This window comes from Cladophialophora immunda (genome assembly GCF_000835495.1).
Source record: "Cladophialophora immunda strain CBS 83496 unplaced genomic scaffold supercont1.3, whole genome shotgun sequence".
Classification (NCBI taxonomy): Eukaryota; Fungi; Ascomycota; class Eurotiomycetes; order Chaetothyriales; family Herpotrichiellaceae; genus Cladophialophora; species Cladophialophora immunda.
Window position 1 is genome coordinate 4430776 of NW_015622543.1, and position 18404 is coordinate 4449179.

Here is an 18404-nt window from a genome sequence, read left to right on the forward strand (position 1 = left end):
CCGAATGCCAAGACTGATTTCTTCCGAAGAAACGGCAGCCAACGGCCAACGGCGACCTCGCGGCGTCTGTATGAACGAGTAGCTTGCTACGCGACTTCGCAGTGGCCTCCAAACCCCGTCCAGACCAGCGTGTTCTCCAACTTGTCCTGTGCTACCTTGACAGCCTCATCTTGTCAGTCTTTGCAGAGTTCCGGCATTAGTGACCTTTCGACGATACTACTTAATCCTGCGCAGACCATATCCTCCGTCTTCTCTGGCTCTGGCCAAACCTGTCATCGGACAACGCAGCAATGGCGACAGTCGTATTCCAAGGCCCGGCTTCCGACCCTGCCTCAGCTCTGCGCATAGCGCAGCAGGCTCCCTCGATCCTTGCAAAGTCCTCGTCGGTCAGTACGACCTTCCCTGCATCAATGTTCAACACGGCGGATTCCGCTGAACTATGGGACGAGCTTGAACAACTCCTCTATGCATGCCTGCGCACAGGGGACGACAAGTCTGCCTCTCTATGTGTGGAACGATTAAGTAACAGATTCGGGTCAACCAATGAACGGGTCATGGCTTTGAGAGGGCTGTATCAGGAAGCCATGGCTCCAGACGAAGCAGCATTGCGCAAGATATTAGAAGACTATGCGAGAATATTGATGGAGAACCCTATGAATGTTCCCATCCACAAACGCCGGATTGCGCTCATGAGAAGCTTGGGGAGGCCACAAGATGCCATCAAAGACCTGGTGGAATTCGTCGATTCCTTTCCCACCGACATGGAGGCTTGGTGCGAGTTGAGCGACCTCTATCACTCGCAGGGGTGCCTTCCACAAGCTGTCTTTTGCCTGGAGGAGGCCGTAATTATCGCCCCAAATGCATGGAACCTTCATGCACGACTGGGCGAACTCGAGTATCTGGCTGCCATGTCGTCAACGGAGAATGCCGATGTCGAGAAACACCTGGCACAGGCAATCCAGCGGTTCAGTCGGAGCATTGAACTTTGTGACGACTATCTGCGGGGGTTCTACGGGCTAAAGCTGGCCACGGACAAGTTCCTGCTGACGAACACGACATCTCGGGGGAACACCAGCTCGCCGATCACCCCAGACAAGGTGCAGAAACTGAATCAGTTGGCCACGTCAAAACTGGAGGGTATCGTCAAGGACCGCAGCGGACGACGATCTTCCGGGACCGATCATCCTGAGCTCATTGCCGCTCAGGAATTGTTGAACAGATCCAAAGGCTGAAGCATCCTGCACAATCCTGGAGCCACGAACCACAAAGCAGCCCAAGTCAAGACGATTCTCCGAATAAAAGAGCATTGGGAAAAGCCACTTGCGTACGGACCTCAATGCCTTTTGGCACCAGAGGGGGGGCGGGCGAAAGTTCCTGCAGAGAACCGAATGGACCATAGGAGAAACCATGGTTCGGCGAAGATCATGTCAGATGCGGGCGCGCCCGCTAGCGTGATGCTTGAAGGTGGAAGTTGGGCAGCATTTCAGCGCAAGCCAACGTGGCAGCTTTTCTGAGGATGCCTCGATTGTCGCAACACCCAACCACTAGCGAATGAGGCTCTCACTCCGTCAGCGGCCGTGGGTCGTTTGTGCCCATCACGTCTAATTTAGAGTCACTGGAGCCTCGTCTTTCCGACAAACTAACAACCACGAGGTCAAGAATCCCACCTTCAGGCCGCGGTCGACTTGAGGTTTTGTTGGGAGAATCACCAAAAAGAAAGGGTATCATCAGTTCTCCGACACCCAAGGGGGGGGTGTGAATATCAGGCTAATCGCCCTGCGTTACGGAAAACAGGCTGTCCCGGTGGCGACGTCGAAGACCGGGTTGTTTCGGTTTCTGATATATAGACTGAGAATGCCATGACCGGTCAAGAGGGTGGATAGCCATCTTTCTGCCTTGATATCAACCCAAATGTAGACCTATTGCATACCACTTGCGCACTTTTGTCACTCCCATTTCGCCATTAATAATACCAGACTCACTGCTCCTCACGTCTCCTCCCAAGGAGCCCTCAATGTCTCAGAATCATAAATCCAATCGCGAGCGAAGAAAGACAGCGCGCAAGAAGCGCTTACCTCTACTAGATCCAACCCCTTACAGATCGCTTGCAACCGCGAGAGAATTTTCTGTACGACTCTGCGTCACCTGAGTACCTTTTGACACTCTGCGGGTTGTTGTGGCGACACTCTCCTGTCGCCAACTCACATCTTGCATTCTCCCTTTTCAGATTCTTGCGGGAGGCTCAATTCTTTCTAGTCTTCCTTTTGCACCGCTGTATCCATTGACGGGCTCTGCAGTTCGATCCTGCAGGAAAAAGACCCTCCGGCGGCGAAAAAAACCAACACCAAAAGTTCACGATAAACGGGCAACAAAAAAGGAAATTGTATGAGTCGATGCTCTGTACAAGACTCTGGGTGGATTGATATAACCATTTCGAGGTCTATTTCAGACCTAAACACTGGACACTCGTCCGCGTCACCAAGGGCCAAGTTGTCCTGGGAGACGCACCTCTGTTCACTGCAAGCAAAAGGTGGTCGTGACCGGGCTGGGCTCTTGTGGACACTGTCAACAACCTAACACCACCACGACACCGTCCCAGAGCTGAGTTGACGGACGGGCGTTGAGTGAAGCCGGGATTGATTTTGGCTCTGCACACTGCTGGAGAAGGGATTTCTCATTACGATTGACGTGGTTGGTGCCTTACAGCAAGAATAGGAGGCCTGGGAGACAGCACGCAGGGGGAGTCAGACCGGGCCCCACTACTACCAAATAGGCTGCGCCCGCAACCCGCAGCCTGCCGCCCACTGCGCACTATTGCCCACCACTGTCCACTGCCCGCTGCGCCCACACAGCGCCTGCGCCCGACGAATTAGGGGGGGAATCCCTCGAGTGGGCGAGCAATTGGGCATCAGTCACCAATTTCGTTACCCCCCCTTTTTGTCGCCTTTTTTGACTCGGTGGGCGGATCCAGGATCCAGCAGCCAGCATCTTGATCCCCCGTCAACACACCTTGGTTGACCTTGACGCCAAACAACCACTTTGGCGTCAACAACCTGTCCACGCGCTCACACACATTTGCATTTGCATGATTCTGGGCAGCCCGACTTCACCGTCTCATCTCGCTACAATTGTCACCTTCTCACCTGCTCCTCCTTTTCCCTTCCTTCGACACACTCACCACCACCTTTCACCACATCTGTACCCGTTGCCATCTCGCATCCCTGCCATTGAAAATACGTGGTGATCCTCTTGTCTCTAATACTCGTTGCCTGATCGGCATCCCCCTCGGCTCCTCGCATATGCAACCTGTTCTCCCTGTGGCCCGACCCTTCGTCCCTTTCCTCCCCACGGCCACGGATCCACCTTGTCGGAATTTCACGACGCACCTTCACGACACCAGACGCTACCGGTGGCACACCTGCGGGAGGTGACCACGCCCCTCTCAGCCAGGCCTTTGAATTTCTTCGACCACATTTGGCGCTGAAGGATACTGGTTTCAAAATATACACTGGATCTGGCCCATTTGGACGGTCCTACTGCCTGAAGTCAGCTCTCTTTGGTCCGGTTAGCACATCCCTTGACACTAACATAACCCTCAAGGCTATCTCGTTCAGCCTTCCCCCTGGGGTAGGTTGAACGCGGTAATTCCTTGACCTCACTCAGTCTCTCATGGGGTGGGTTATTTCACCGACATTTTCGCCCACCAGTGCTAACTCGCCTGCTGTTAGGTCTTCAGGTCGTCACAGTCATACGCACATTGATATTACCCACGTCTCTCGCTCTCCCTCCCTCGGCTCGCAAGACGACGAGCTCCACGAAAACGACGGCGTCCAGGTCTCTGCTGGCGTCTCACCCCAATACTCGGTCATCCAGCCGACCCAAAGTCAGAGCGGTTCCTCCTCGCACCACGGTGAATTCGTGCAAGTGTTATATCCGAACGAACTTGAAAATCCGGATGGCTCAGATTCCGCCTCGAGGATAGACCACCGTGAAAGAGTGCAACAATACGAGTCTCGATCGAATTCAGCAAGACGACAGGCGGTGCACCGCCAGCAGGCGATTCGCGAGCCTGTTCGCAGCCGCACCCGAGAGTTGCAAGACACATCCCCGACTGAGAGTGGGGACTCGACAGAGGAGTTCCTTGCCAGGCCGGACCTGAGCCATCACATGCCTCGTCCTCAATCATATTATGGGCACAACGGGTATACTCACAGCAGTTCATCAGCTTCATACCCATATCCTGCTGTGCCACACCCCGCCAATCAAGTGATCGCTCTTCAACCGCAACCCATGGCTATGCCATATCCTACCGCTTACCCCCAGGGCCAGCCGGTCCCATATCCTCCTCATGCTGCGTATCCAGGAGGCTTCAGCCACCATGCTCCTTCACAAGTGAGCGCTCCATACACATCATCTCCTTATGGTCCCGCGACAATCGTCAGCTATCCGCCTCCGCCAGCGAGCTACTATTCTCCTCAATACCCACCACCGCCTTTCGGTACACAGCAGTATCCGCCCCATTACATGCAGTACCCTCAACAGATGCCTTATCCATACTATGCTCCACCACTTGCGCCTTCCCCACAGCCAGGGTCCGCAAGTGCATCTGCCGAAAAACTTGAAGCGAAGAATGACGACGACCTTGTGCGACGTCTCAAGGATTTGATGAAAGAAGATCAGCTTGCCAAAGATGCGGAAGCGGCCGAGAAGGCCACAATAGCAGCCTCACTTGCGGAGCAAGAAAGCCGTCTTCGGGAACAAGCACTCCGGCAAGTTGAGGAGAAAGTTCGACAAGCTGAGGAGAAGGCCCGACAGGCCGAGGAAAAGGCCCGACAGGATGAGCGGGCCAGACAGGATGCACTCTTCCAGGCAGAGGAAAAAGTTCGGCAAGCCGAAGAGAAGGCTCGACAAGATGCAATACGTCAAGCCGAGGAGAAGGCCCGTCAAGACGCTCTACGTGCAGAAGAAGAGAAACGGATTCGGGAACAGGCTTTGCTACAGGCGGCAGAAAAGGCCCGAGCAGAAGCCACAGCGGCGGCAGCACGCATGGAAGAAGACCGTCGGATTCGAGAAGAAGCTGTGCGGGCTGCAGAGGCAAAGGCCCGCGCCGATGCTGCGGCAGAAGCCGAGCGTAGGGCCGCAGAGAAACGGATCCGAGAAGAAGCGAGACAGGAAGCCATTCGGGCTTATGAGGAGCAAGTCCGGGCGGCCGCGGAGCAAGCCGCAAGAGAACAGCAGATCCGCAAAGAGGCCGCCGAGGCCGCCCTGAAAGCTGCCGCGGAAGAGGCAGCTGCGAAAGCAGAAAAGGCCGCCGCCGAGAAGAAGATCGCCGACGATGCCGCAGCGGCTGCGAAGACCGCAGCCGAAAGGGAGGCTGCAGAGGCTGCTGCCGCTGCCAGGGAGGAGGCAAAGAGGGTGAAAGAAGAAGCCGAAGCCAAGCTCAAGGAGGCTGAGGAAGCAGCAGCCAAAGCAAAAGCAGAAGCTGAAGAGGCAGAAAAGAAAGCTGCTGCAGCAAAGGGGCCCGAGAGGAAGGCTCCGGTCAGATTTAAAGACGCAATTGGGCGGAATTACAATTTCCCCTGGGATCGATGTTGCAAGTGGAGGGTAAGTTAGTAGATGCCTCACGCGGAGACGGAAGCTGACCATTGGCAGGATATGGAAAATCTGATCATCCAAGCATTTGCACACATCGAAAACCTTGCAGAGCATGTGACGGCTGGTCGTTACGACCTGATCGGACCCGACAAAGAGATTATCATGCCCAACTATTGGGAATCTACCATCGAGCCGGATATGCACATCACAATGATGCTATGGCCCATTCCCGAACCCAAGGAGGAGATCATAGAGCCGCCGCCGCCGCCAGAGATATTGGATGACGCGATTCTAAATCTGGATGAAATCATCAACCCGAAGAAGGAGAGAAAAGGTATGAGAGGATGGGTGCTAGAGAGAAACTAGTCGTGGAATGACGAATGCTGACCAGGTATTTCTAGGCCCCAGGAAGAAGAAACCAACCGGAGGCCTCGCTGGCTGGATGCTGGGAGGAGCGGCGAGGCCTTCGCGGCCGTTAAAAGGTGATAAAAAGCCTGATGTGGCCGCTAAATCTCAGCACGGTGCCACTGAAGACAGTGCATGCACCGTTATGTGAGCGGCTCTCTTGACGTTGACAGGACAAATTGGGGTAGATTGGCCAGCGTTTGGTTCCAACGATTGTGGGACACCGACAACAAAGTTGAAAGCTGGGTGGGCGGCACTGTCCATTGCTCATCGATTTCAGTACCATACATTTCGACGCCGACTACATCTCTCGCTTTTCTGCAGCAACCCTCCAATCTACGACAGTTTTTCATGATTGACGGACGAGAGAGCCTCTGGCATAGGCCACTTCAGGGGGCATGGCTTTATCCTCTCGAGTATTCGGGATTGGTTTTTCATGCCTCAGGGGACGCGAGACGTGGATGAATTTCCTTTGTCATGGTTACGACTTACGAAATGTGGATTTAGCGGGAGTTTTCCAAAACACATGGGGGGATTCAGGGGTCTGACGCCGAAGAAAAAGCTCCCTATGGAGCGGCGAAACATTTTGACATGAGGTCGTTTGGATATCGGCTCGAGGACACTGCCGCCATTTTGCATACTGTGGGCTCATATGGCGTTGCTTGCCCGGGGTTTCATATATGATACCCATTTTCATTGCAGGTCCATCGGTTTAGCTGGCAATGTTGCTCATTGCCTTGGAGATAAAAAGGCTGTGTAGCAACATAATGAATACAATAGAGCCTGTCAAGGATCCTTTCCGCTATATTGTATTGCATCTGTAGCAGATCGAGTATCTGGAGTCGCTAAGATGGTGTCTCGTCGAAATCTCACTAAGCAGGATGTCACGTGGTCCGCCGAACAACCTCGCCTTCAGCTCCGTTTAATTCATCGACACTTTGTCACCTCCAGAGAGTGACCATCTTACCGGGCCCAGATATTTCGATGACAAGGCATATCTTTGACAGCATCATCGTGTAAATCGGCCTGCGAAACAACCTGGTGTGCGCTGCGGAACCTCGAACAAATTCTCCGAAACCCAAGTCTCCTAGCACGCGACTGCATTCCGCAATAAGTCAATGGTCGGTTGACTGAGGCGGTCACACCTGCTTGGGCCTGTCCGCAGATAGATGCCGCTGATGAGCCTGGCGATGCGGGATCAAGTGCGCGCCATCCGGTGATCCTCGACACGATGTCAACCAGGGTGTTGATCCATGATTACCCTCATCGGACAGTGGCCCTTGCAACAGATGAGCATGTCCTGGTGTTTCGCCATTCTCATGCTGCACCAGAAAGTGGCAGAGCGTCAATATCGAGCTCGACCAGCCTACCACTGGGCAATGCGAGTCGATCCATCCTGACGCCTCGATGTATGGTCGAGTTCGGAGACAAATCTCTTATCAACCTCGAGCACTTTCATCCTGTCACTACCGCCAGAGGCACTTTGGGCCTCATCACACTCAATAACGATGTCTTTCTTTGCGTTATCACCGGCTCAGAAGAGGTGGCGATTGTGAGGCCAGGCGAGACCGTCCAGAAGATCTTCGCCGTGGAGTTCTGTGAGTCGATCTCGGCCTGCCACAGATACCTCGTGCTGATGACCGGCTAGACTGCCTCAACCGTGCAGATTACGATCACGCCCATGGCCCTTATCCCAACCCATATCCTGGCCAAATTTTCCAGTCGGACGATGTCGACTACACCCAGGGCGACGATGTCTCCGAACATCCATTCCACGCTCTGAAGAAACTCATAAGCAACGGCAATTTCTACTACAGTGCCGATTTTGATCTTACACGACGGCTACAGGATCGGTAGGTTGCCATCAATCGTCAAGGTCAACTGAGCTGACAAGTTCTAGTGCCGAGGCAGAAAGCACCGTTGACATTTCCAGTCTCGACGAAGGCCTCCTCTGGAATTCGTACATGATTGATCCGCTGATCAAATTCAGAAGTAGGCTTACTGACCTCGAACGAAATGCTCTTGACCGCTCTCGCCTTCTCACCTCTGTGATTCGTGGCTTCGTCAAAAGTTTGCCGATACCACCTTCTTCCTCCCCGATCCGGGGAACTGTCCCTGGTCCACCTACAACCCTAACCATCATCTCTAGATTATCCTCTAGAAGAGCCGGGACACGTTTCAACTCTCGAGGCATTGACGATGACGGTAATGTTGCGAACTTTGTCGAGACCGAGACTGTCTTTTGGTCTCCCACCGGCCTTTGCTTCTCATACACTCAAGTGCGAGGCAGCATACCGATCTTCTGGGAAAGCTCGAGCAGTTTGATACCTGGCCAACAAAAAATCCAAATCACCCGCTCGCCGGAGGCCACGCAGCCAGCTTTTGATAAGCATTTCGCATCTCTGGAGAGAACTTATGGCGCGGTTCACATCGTGAATCTGCTGAGCGCCTCGAAGCCGGGTGAGGTCGAGCTGACAGAGAGATACCGATATCATGTGAGTAGAAGCCCGCTACGACGACATGAGGAAGGTGAAGTGGAGGAACACCATCTACTCCACGAAACTGAGTTCGATTTCCACGAACGGACTCGTGGACCCACCGGATACGAAGCAGCAAAAGCTATCCGACCATATCTTGACACAAGCGCAGAGTCGTTTGTTTACTTTCTCTCAGAGGAGATAGAGGAAGTCGCCGTCGAGCAAGGCAGAAGGAAACTTGTCCGAAGGCCTATCGTTATCATGCAGCAAAATGGCGTCTTCCGGGTCAATTGTCTGGACTGCCTAGATCGGACAAATCTCATCCAGGGCATAATCAGCCAAATGGCGTTGGAGTTGTTCCTGTCGCACCGGGATGAGCGAGGCAATTCTGACTTTTGGATGCGCCATTCTGCATTATGGGCTGACAACGGAGATGTTCTTTCGAGAATATATGCTGGGACTGGAGCGCTGAAGAGTTCATTTACAAGGCATGGTAAGATGAGTCTTGCGGGCGCCCTTGCGGATGCCCGGAAGAGTGCTACTCGCCTTTATGTCAATCACTTTGAGGATAAAAACAGACAGAATACTGTTGATCTGTTGCTCGGCAGGTTGGTCGGACAGACAAGCGTGGACCTGTTCGACCCTATCAACGACTGGGTCGTTGCGGAAGTTGCCCGACGAAGAGCGGAGTTTGAGTCAAGGGATCAGCTTAGACTTGGGATGGGAACATATAACCTGAACGGCAAAACGTCAGGAATCCATGAAGACCTGACTCCTTGGCTGGACGTTCGTGGCAAGAATCTGGACATCGTGGTGGTGGGATTCCAAGAAATCGTCGAGCTGAGTCCGCAGCAAATCATGAGCACCGACCCCAATCGGCGAATGCTATGGGAAAGGGCAGTCAGAAACTGTCTCAACGGACACGGCCCTGACGAGAAATTCGAGGGGGTGCCCACAAAAGGCGACGAATATGTTCTGTTGAGGAGCGGGCAGTTGGTGGGAGCTGCATTAATGGTCTTTGTCCGCTCAAGCATTCTGGGCCGAATCAAGAATGTGGAGGGCGCCATCAAGAAAACCGGCATGAGTGGGATTGCCGGAAACAAAGGCGCCGTCGCCATCAGGATGGACATTGAAAGCACATCTGTATGTTTCGTCACTGCCCACTTGGCCGCAGGGTTTGCCAACTACGAGGAACGGAATCGAGATTACAACACTATCACCTCTGGCCTGAGGTTTCAACGCAACCGAAGCATCGAGGACCACGAGATCATCGTTTGGGCAGGGGACTTCAACTACCGTATCGGTTTGGGCTATGAACGAGTCAAAGCCCTCGTCAATGAAGCGATCATCGGGTCGGAAAAGATCAGAGAAGATGCATTGGGCAAGCTTTACGAGAACGACCAACTCAACATTCAAATGGTGGTAGGAAACTGCTTCAACTATTATCGGGAAGGACGGGTCAAATTCCTGCCGACATACAAGTACGACATTGGCAAAGACGAGTTCGACTCGAGTGACAAGCAACGTATACCTGCTTGGACCGATCGTATCCTTTGGAAGGTGAACCATAACCGAAACGCAGTCCAGGCTGGAGAGGTTCTCGGCTCGCAGATGAAGCAACTGGAATATGACAGCGTCATGGGCCTGAGGTTCAGCGACCACAGACCGGTGTATGCCATATTTGACGTGGGGATCCGGGTGGTGGACGAAGAGAAGAAGGACACCTTGACCAAAAAACTATACTCAAAGAGGGCAAAAGAAATGAAAAGCAAAGCCGGAGATTCCACGGAAGGGCTGGACGAAATGGAGACCGACGACGAAACCGACAGCGTCATGGAGAGTCTCATGGGCTATGAGAGTATTCAGGAAGGCCTACCTCCGGCGAGCAGCGACAAGCGAAAGTGGTGGTTAGATGGGAACAAAGCTGCGCGAAGCACGATCCGCCCACCAAAGGAGGGCGTGATGTTGAGCGGGAACCGCGAAGGCAATCCGTGGAGGGAGGGTGGGGAGGACGACTGGGTCGAGGTCGAGAGGCCGCCGATCATGGACAACAACAAGCAAGGCGGCAGCAGACCGGGAAGCAGGAAACCAGAGCCGCCACCACCAAGGACGGTGAAGAGAATGGTACCTCCGCCCTGGGAGGGAGAACGAGTTGCAACGCCGTCCACAGCGGCGGCGGAGATGAAGGCCCTTCGACGTCCAACGCCGCCGACACCACGAGGAGGCTCGGCTCCGCGAAACAGGGCTTCAAGCGCCACCACCTCTCCTGTCCGATCAGCCATGTCGTCGGCAGGCGATCTGGCCAACAACATCCCGGCACGATCCTCCTCAGCGGCGGGATTCCCCAAGAAACGACCCCCGCCCAAACCCACGAAACCGTCGGCCCTCACCACCTCGTCCAGCCAGGTCGCCGTCCCGCAGCTGAGCCCTCTCCCGGCCCCTGTCCTGCCACGGTTGGCGGCGAGCGTGTCTCGCTCCGAGGTGTCCGTGGCGCCTGATCCGGAAGAGCGTCCCCCGCCGCTGCCCAGGCGCAAGGAGACGGCGAGTTCGACCGCCTCGTTCGTGAGCGCTCCCGACTCTCTTGCGCCGGGGCCCGGCGGTGGTGCGAGAGGTCTGCAGAAGGGCGCCGCCAACCCTCCTCCGCCGCCACCGTCGAGGGTCTCGAAACTCCAGCCTCAGCAGATACAGCGCAATGACGGGGCGGACGATCCTCCGGCCCCGCCCTTGCCGCCGAGGAGGGAGACGGGCGCCAGGAGCGACAGCCCGGCTTTGCCCACGAGGCACAGACCGGACGGCAATGTGAACGCGAACGGAGGCCTCATGGACGAGGACGACAGGCCCGGAGCGAGCAGGTTGGACAGGTATAAGCCGCTCATGCCCAGCTGAGGAGCTGGCTTGTCAGCAACCCTGAAGGAAAGTTGAGCCTGCGAGGTGGATACACCGCGAAGGAGAGAGATGGGATGACGGGTTGACTGAGACGAAAGAAGCAGTAACGAATACAACGAGTGGAATACAATGTGTTTTAAGGCCGGAGAATGCAACAAACGGAACTGTCAGAGATTACCGCCTGGTACTCGAATGTGAGGGACATAGATCATTTTACATCTCCAGTGTGGGTAAAAAGGAGTATACAAGACGTCTATCCACGTATTCTGCACAGCACTCCTTGCGTCAATTCCCCCCTTGGTTCCTCCACTTTCGTTTGTCGTTATTGACTTTCGCAGTCGAGAGCGATGTCCTCCGAGAACGTCTTGGTGCTGACAGTGTGCCTCATATTGCCGGCCGTGCTGTAGATGACTGTTCCTGGCTTCGCTGGACGAGTTGCTTCATTGGAAATGATTTGCTGCTTCACCTTTCCACCCTGCTGCATTTGGTCGGAATGAGCTTCCTGTCGGTTTCAAGGATGGTGGCAAAGGGCCGGGTTCTCGTCTTTGACGGGGTCGTGGGTGGCCGGTATCATCACAAACTGTAGGGCCTCGATCGTCCATCGAGAAATGATTCGTAGGTTCAAGTCTGAGTGACCGAGTTCCGCGTGTCGTGATGTGGACTCGAATATTTGTTTCTCCGGTTGGTAAGAGGTCCTCGTCAATACTGGGGCTGGGCGTAGAACGAATCCGCAGCCTGGCAGCGACAAGCTTCAAGTGTTTGCGTAGAATGTCCTCCCGTCCATCCTGGCGCTCTTCGCCACCCGTTCGACAAAAATTCTGGACGGCCATCTTCTTCTTCTATATCCGAGTTCCAAAAGGTGACAGGGTGTCATAAGGCAGCTTCAATTCGAAGGACTCGCCATACTTTCGAAGTCGCGACACGGGGCGCGTCGTTGATGGGGTATCGGTAGGCCGTTTGTAACACCTTCGCACAGCTCCTCATCTTTATAAATTCTTTGTAGGCCCTCAAGAGGTTCCGGGTCTGTGAGCCTTTCGACCCTCATCCAGCAACCTCACTTCTTGCTCCAGCGACTTGACCTCGCGGTTCTTCTGATCTTTGAGGTATTCCGTCTCCACCGTCAACCATGCCCAATACGCGATTTGATACGTCAGGAATGCCAAAGTGATGGCTTTGAAGAAGGCGCGTCCATGCGTGCTGTAGAAGTTGACGGGCCGTTCTGGTTGAGGGGAGCTTGCGCTCGAGGTCCGCTGAGACTGCGCGTGCATGCGGACGGCGCTGAAGGTGCGGAGTGAACTTCTGGGGAGTTGGACCTGCGCCCCCGGCGGGCGTGTGCGGACAATCGACCGGAGGAACTTCATTATGAACTGATTGAGGAGGTAGTAGGGGAATACACAAACGCAATTACGCTCAACAAAGGCAGACTGATTGCATATCCATGATTGAACGCTCTGGTTGTTCCGGAGCTTCTCTCTACCCAAGACAACCTGATGTCGAGCTCCGAGGATCAACCGACCTGAAATTTGCAACGTTTGTCATGTTTGTTGGGTCACGTGACTAGATCCCGGGGACTGCTTGTCAATTGCACCGTCCATCTTGTAGGCTGTCGTCTGAATAGTGCTGGCTCGATGGTTATATTATATATTCATTGTCTTAGTCCTGCCTATACACATTTGTGACCGGCTTATACGACAAAAACATAACTAATGCGTTGAATTGCTCTTCCACTTGTGCTCCAGACTTGGCTATGGATGGAACAACTGCTGTGTACTAGTACTAAGTGCAAGCCTGCGACTAGGTAGGAAGTCCGCATACGATGTTTTTTCTGCTGCTGAAGCCATAGAGCACCAATTTGAATTCTCATTGTTGCTGGCACTTGACCGAAGGGCTTTACGACCTCATGCATGTCGGAATTCGAACTTGTGGCACTTGAAGTCTACGGAGGGATTGCTAGTACACCAGGAGATTGTGCTGGCAATCGAGAACTGAAGCATACTCAAGTTGGGACATTGGGAAGACAACCTCTGTCCATTAAAGCAATTGGAGTTTGGGTTGTAAAGCGAGTACCTACGGAAAGGGCGACCATAAATGCAGGCGACTTGCCTTGGGCCTTGGAGGATAGACGTGGTACTGGCAGTTTCAATGTTGCGAAGAGATGATCACGTGGTAGGTTTTCAAGTCGATTTCCGTTTTGGGCGATTTTCGTGATGCATTTCAGCAAGGTGCAGAAACCCAAAATACTGGCAGTTAGAAAAGCAACTTCTACTCCTATTTCAAGAAGAAGCTTACAGAGCCGATTAATAGCGAGTGAGAGGACTCAGACCAACAGACGGAAGATGTTTCTGTGTGATACTATTGATAGGATAAATGAATTCTCTACTCGCCTAGCTACAGTAGATGAGAGGGCTGAAGGCTTCAAAGACTTGGTGACATCAGACACTTGACACGCAGTACTACTGGTGAACTGGACGCGTATACCGACTTCCTGCGAGCCATCTGCTTTCAAAAATACCACTGTCCGTAGTACTATTAGAGCATCGCCTTGCTCTTAGATTCATCATACAAACAGTATTCGATTCCCTGAAATGGAGAAGCCAATTGAGCTTGTACCACTATCTTTTGACCCTAGTATAGTATACTGATTTGATAATCCAAGTCAGTGCGGCAGCTCTGAGTTATGCAGTAAACTACAGTCCTAGTAGGTATCGTCAAAGATAAACGGTTCTCCAGAGTCAAATGGATGCAAATGCCCCCCGTAGGTAACTAAATATACACTACGAGCAACGTTTCGAGAGCTCGAACTCGGAGCTGCCGTGGCTCGTTCGCGATGCTGCGACGGCGTCCTCAGCTTCGAATAAAAGAGAAACAGAGTTTGATGCCAGACTCTTGAGTTCGGAAAACAGCGTCACCGTAGAAGTGCGGATTTCCAGTTGATCTTGCTATATTCAAGTTGAAGCTGGGGTGGAATGTCTGAATCGCCTGTCCAACAGATTGACATTCAGGGGAGGGTGCAGCCAGAAGTCCTGAGCGATGCGAGTCATCTAGAGAGTACTACTACTAGTGCCCTAAGGTCAAGCTTCAGCTCAACCTGCACCCAGAAAGCCGACTATGATCGACGTGGAATCAGTAGTGGTCCCAAGTGAACGGCAACAGTGTCATTCGATGTCAATCGCGAGGTTCGAATCCACTTTTGGCCATCAGGCTTGAAGCTCTGCATGCCTTCATGACTGCCCTTTGTTCGTTCAGGGGCGACCCAGCCTCGCTGACATGTCGCAGACCACTAAATTTAGGTCGAAGATTTACTCATACATTTCACACGGGAGCTAGCATAGGATCATGTTCTACAAGTACTACTATCTATTAGATAGATATAGTAGTAGTACCATCAAGCGTCAGGGTGGCCACCTCACATGGAGGATGTTGCCACCTTTGAAATGCGGATGCTTGATTATTATTATGAGGCAGCGTAAAGCAGTCAATACATAGCAGTGCTATGCGACATGTTGACCATAGTATGATCCACATGTTAACCACACGGCAATCATGCTTCCCTCAGGCTCACCTGCAGACTGTCAGCACGCCAAAGCTCGAGTGCAGATGAGGTGAGGTGAGGTGAGGTCACGTGTCACAATTCCACCGAGCCCGTCGTTGCTTGCCGTAAGAGCGAAGCGAGTCATTGTCAAGCAACATTCGTCAGCATCCAGGCATTCACCCGAGGGTCTAGATTGAATCTCCCTGAATTAGGACTACATGTATTTATATACTATGTAGTTGTGGTGGTCGGGTACTAGTATTTCTCTGCATCCTTTGGCACTTCTGTCGGTCGTGCAATCTTCTCCTCCTCCATGGCGGCCCACAAATCTCTTCCGCGCTTGCATTTTGTCGACGAAAACGATCCTGAGAAGCGACACAAATCCCGAGCGCATCTTGCCAGGGAGTTGCATCGGATAAAGCGCCAGCGCAGAAAAGGCGATCACTCGACCCTCGCCATTTCCCACGCAGATTTACGATTCGACCAGTTCAAGTGGCCCGTTGACGTGGTGGTCAAGGCAGCCTGTCCACCGACGGTTGATCTCCCTCTCCATCTGCTGGTGACACCCTCGGACAGATGTCTCTTCCATCACTGTTTGTACCTCGACCGCCTTCTTCTCCCCATCTAGCTACTAAAATCGCCACAGATACAACCGTTATGCCGGAGCTATACAGAGCACGCTGGAAGCACATGGGCGACGCAAATGCCGTGAGAGACTTGTTCCAGCTCTACTGCCGTGACGAGGTGTCCTTTCGAGCCATATTGTTCGATGCGGCAACTCATCGCTCAGCCCTTCAGGGGATACCAGCTCCGCTCGAGTACGAGAACCGTCTTGTGCGAAGCGTCAGGTCCAACCTTCCCACTCTCAACACAGGCGTCATTCTCGGCACGGCATTACTCTGCAGCCTTAAATGTATGGCAGGGTCGGACGGTACCTCACATTGGCAAGCGTTCAGGGAGATGATAGCGCTACACGGCGGATTGTCTTCGTTCAAAGGCGACTATCTCATGTTCACAAAGCTCGTCTGGACCTTCGTTGCCTTGCCAGGACCTCTGACGGGGTTCGACTTTGCTCCAGACTTGGAAGTGGGGCTCAAGGACCTCAGCGATCTGCTTCGGAGTCGTCAGAAGGCCCTGGTTGATCTGTTACCTACTTCCGAAGTAGAGATGGATCGCTTGTCCGACTTGAGGAGGATCAAGGTGTTCCAAGCTTCGACCCTGAAAGGCCTGCTCCAGAAACCAACGTCAGAATATCCCACGGAACGTAGCTGCCGGCTCGCGGTCCTTTTGTTTCTCACATCGGCACTCAGGTCCCATGGAGACTTTGACCCGGCGACCGATTCGTGTATCGAGGCCATCAGCCAACACCTGGAAGAAGCCCGAGACGATGCATCAATATCACCGGTCCATCTGTTGTGGTTTCTAATTCGACTGAGTGTCTCGGCATCGATCGGCGAGAGGTATGCTCAGGTCTGGATTGGCGTCATACGGATGTTGGCAGCATTTCATCGACTGGCACCTTCTGTACAGAACAATGCAGAAAGGCTGCTTTTCACATCACTCGAGATGCCGGAGATGTTTGAACAGATACCCGCCGGATGGGGAGTTGATGGAGAACTACGGGTCGATGCAGATCCTGTACGCCGGGACGTGCACGACCGATCTGTCCCTGCAGAATGCTATTGCGAGCTTCTCTGGTTCACGGCACCTCCAGATGAACAGCTTCCCTCCTGACCTGTCTGTCTGGTGTTTCCTTGATACATTAGATAGAGCGAGAGCCTAGCACGTCTATGTCTTTGCAATCATTCGTCTGCGCCAGCCCCGTAAATTCGAGCCCTGGTGTTTGATAGCACTAGCTAGACGACTCAACCACACGCATCTCCAGCCAAGACTAGGGCAGCATTAGATTGTGTGGCATTCCGTACAACACTGGTGCTCCTGTAGAGATGAATCATCTCATCCTGTAGCCGAGTCGGCTCGTTGGGATCTGCTCTCGCTTGCGTTGCCAGATTACCATTTGAAAGCATCGGACCAAATTTCCACGCTCACTTGCCTTCCGATGACTGGTACCCGGGCACTGAGCATTCGATGTTGAGACTGCTTGGTAAATGTCGGTGGCTTTTACTGCCCCTGACCTGAACACTGGTCTATTGTAATGCGTCGGCAAGTGAGGTCTCGAACAACCTTTGAACTGTGGGGGTGATATGACGTTTTGATACTGCCCGATCGGGAAAGGAGACCCACAGGGTGGCTCGGTTCGCGTATTTCGTCAACCCTGGGGTTCGGTCGTCGCATATATTCGGCAATGTACTGCGGTATTTGAAGCATGGGACCTTTTCATCCCTTTTTTGTCTCTCATGGCTAGAAGATTGCTCGATGAGGCTGCACCCCATCTATTGTCAATCATCTTGATGACGGCGAGGTCATGTTCCGCCTGGCTGGGTCGAACGTCTGCATACTTTTGAGAAGCAAGACGAGTACGGTCAATATGCAACTTCGGTGAGGGAGAAGCAGGTCCCAGATAGACAAAACTTCAATTCTTTCAACATGGTCCTTTCCCAGGAATCGGGGATCTGAATTGGTGTCGACCAAGCATGCATACCAGATACAATCTTGTTCCATTTGGGGAGACGTCCACCGGTCCTGCTGCTTCACGACGTGCCACAGCAATCCGTGTTAGGCTCGGGCAATACCTCGTCTCTATAAGCACCCTGCTAACGTCCATGCACGCTGCAGATGCATCCCACACCGTGGCCAAACTTTTTATATTGAAGAAGATGCACATCTTCGCGTTCGACAAGTGGACGGGACTCGCGACGACGTGAAGCTGATCAAGAGCCTGATACCAAGAGGAAACGCGCTTTCAAGCTTCGGGCACGAGATTCTCAAGAGGCCGAGAGAAGGATAGGACGATCTCCGACGACCGGCACCTCAGAGTTTTCGCCGTCCTTGAAACAGCCATCTTTCAAGTTCCTTATACGAACCCGCGAGGATCAATGTTTCCTAGTACTGCTGGCGAACTCCCCATGAAACCACCTCGCGCTCAAGGATGAGCATTGCAGGCAATATGTCAAATGGATCATACCAGGCGGTGTCGAAGTCGGGATGGGTTTACTGAGTGCCTCTATCTGGGACGACGTCGATGAGTTTGACTGTCTAAAGAGAGGACACTAGGTTTGAACAGAGATTTTGGCCGCGGTTGATGAAGCCATTATGGAGATAGCCAGCGTCTCGGAAGATTCAGGGACCCGGTGAAGGTCAGTATCTGGCTATTCAAACAGGGCAGGCCGCGAATCCGGGGAGTCCAAGGTCTTGTAAAGGAAACAAACACACTTTTCTGCCAGACTTGCCACGTCAGTACCCGGGACTACCAGTATTGTTTCATTCCGATATCCGCAAGTTTCCTCTCTCTCTTCGCGGACAGAGATACTTCGTTTGTGATGCAAAAACTGAGTGCGAATCCTTGTGTTCACACAGCACCCGATCACGGAAACAAAGTCGAAGGAACA

General features: G+C 53.2%; 5 protein-coding genes across 5 annotated transcripts; 4 read left to right on the forward strand and 1 right to left on the reverse strand.

The window, feature by feature from the left end:
- Positions 1-290: 290 nt before the first annotated feature.
- PV07_05945 (uncharacterized protein) lies at positions 291-1232 on the forward strand (the record flags this gene model as incomplete). The annotated part of the gene is made up of 1 exon (XM_016392881.1): positions 291-1232. One exon carries the CDS (start codon positions 291-293, stop codon positions 1230-1232), a length of 942 nt encoding a protein of 313 aa, XP_016250400.1.
- A 2437-nt stretch (positions 1233-3669) lies between these two features.
- On the forward strand, positions 3670-6151 carry PV07_05946 (uncharacterized protein; the record flags this gene model as incomplete). Its single annotated transcript, XM_016392882.1, has 4 exons — positions 3670-3674; positions 3729-5604; positions 5653-5929; positions 5997-6151. 4 exons carry the CDS (start codon positions 3670-3672, stop codon positions 6149-6151), a joined length of 2313 nt encoding a protein of 770 aa, XP_016250401.1.
- An 809-nt stretch (positions 6152-6960) lies between these two features.
- Positions 6961-11657, forward strand: PV07_05947 (uncharacterized protein). The gene is made up of 3 exons (XM_016392883.1): positions 6961-7598; positions 7649-7853; positions 7901-11657. Exons 1-3 carry the CDS (start codon positions 7232-7234, stop codon positions 11361-11363), a joined length of 4035 nt encoding a protein of 1344 aa, XP_016250402.1. The 5' UTR covers positions 6961-7231; the 3' UTR covers positions 11364-11657.
- A 713-nt stretch (positions 11658-12370) lies between these two features.
- On the reverse strand, positions 12371-12724 carry PV07_05948 (uncharacterized protein; the record flags this gene model as incomplete). The annotated part of the gene is made up of 1 exon (XM_016392884.1): positions 12371-12724. One exon carries the CDS (start codon positions 12722-12724, stop codon positions 12371-12373), a length of 354 nt encoding a protein of 117 aa, XP_016250403.1.
- A 2484-nt stretch (positions 12725-15208) lies between these two features.
- PV07_05949 (uncharacterized protein) lies at positions 15209-16638 on the forward strand (the record flags this gene model as incomplete). The annotated part of the gene is made up of 2 exons (XM_016392885.1): positions 15209-15488; positions 15542-16638. The coding sequence occupies 2 exons, from the start codon at positions 15209-15211 to the stop codon at positions 16627-16629; spliced, it is 1368 nt and encodes a 455-aa protein (XP_016250404.1). The 3' UTR covers positions 16630-16638.
- Between the last annotated feature and the right edge of the window lie 1766 nt (positions 16639-18404).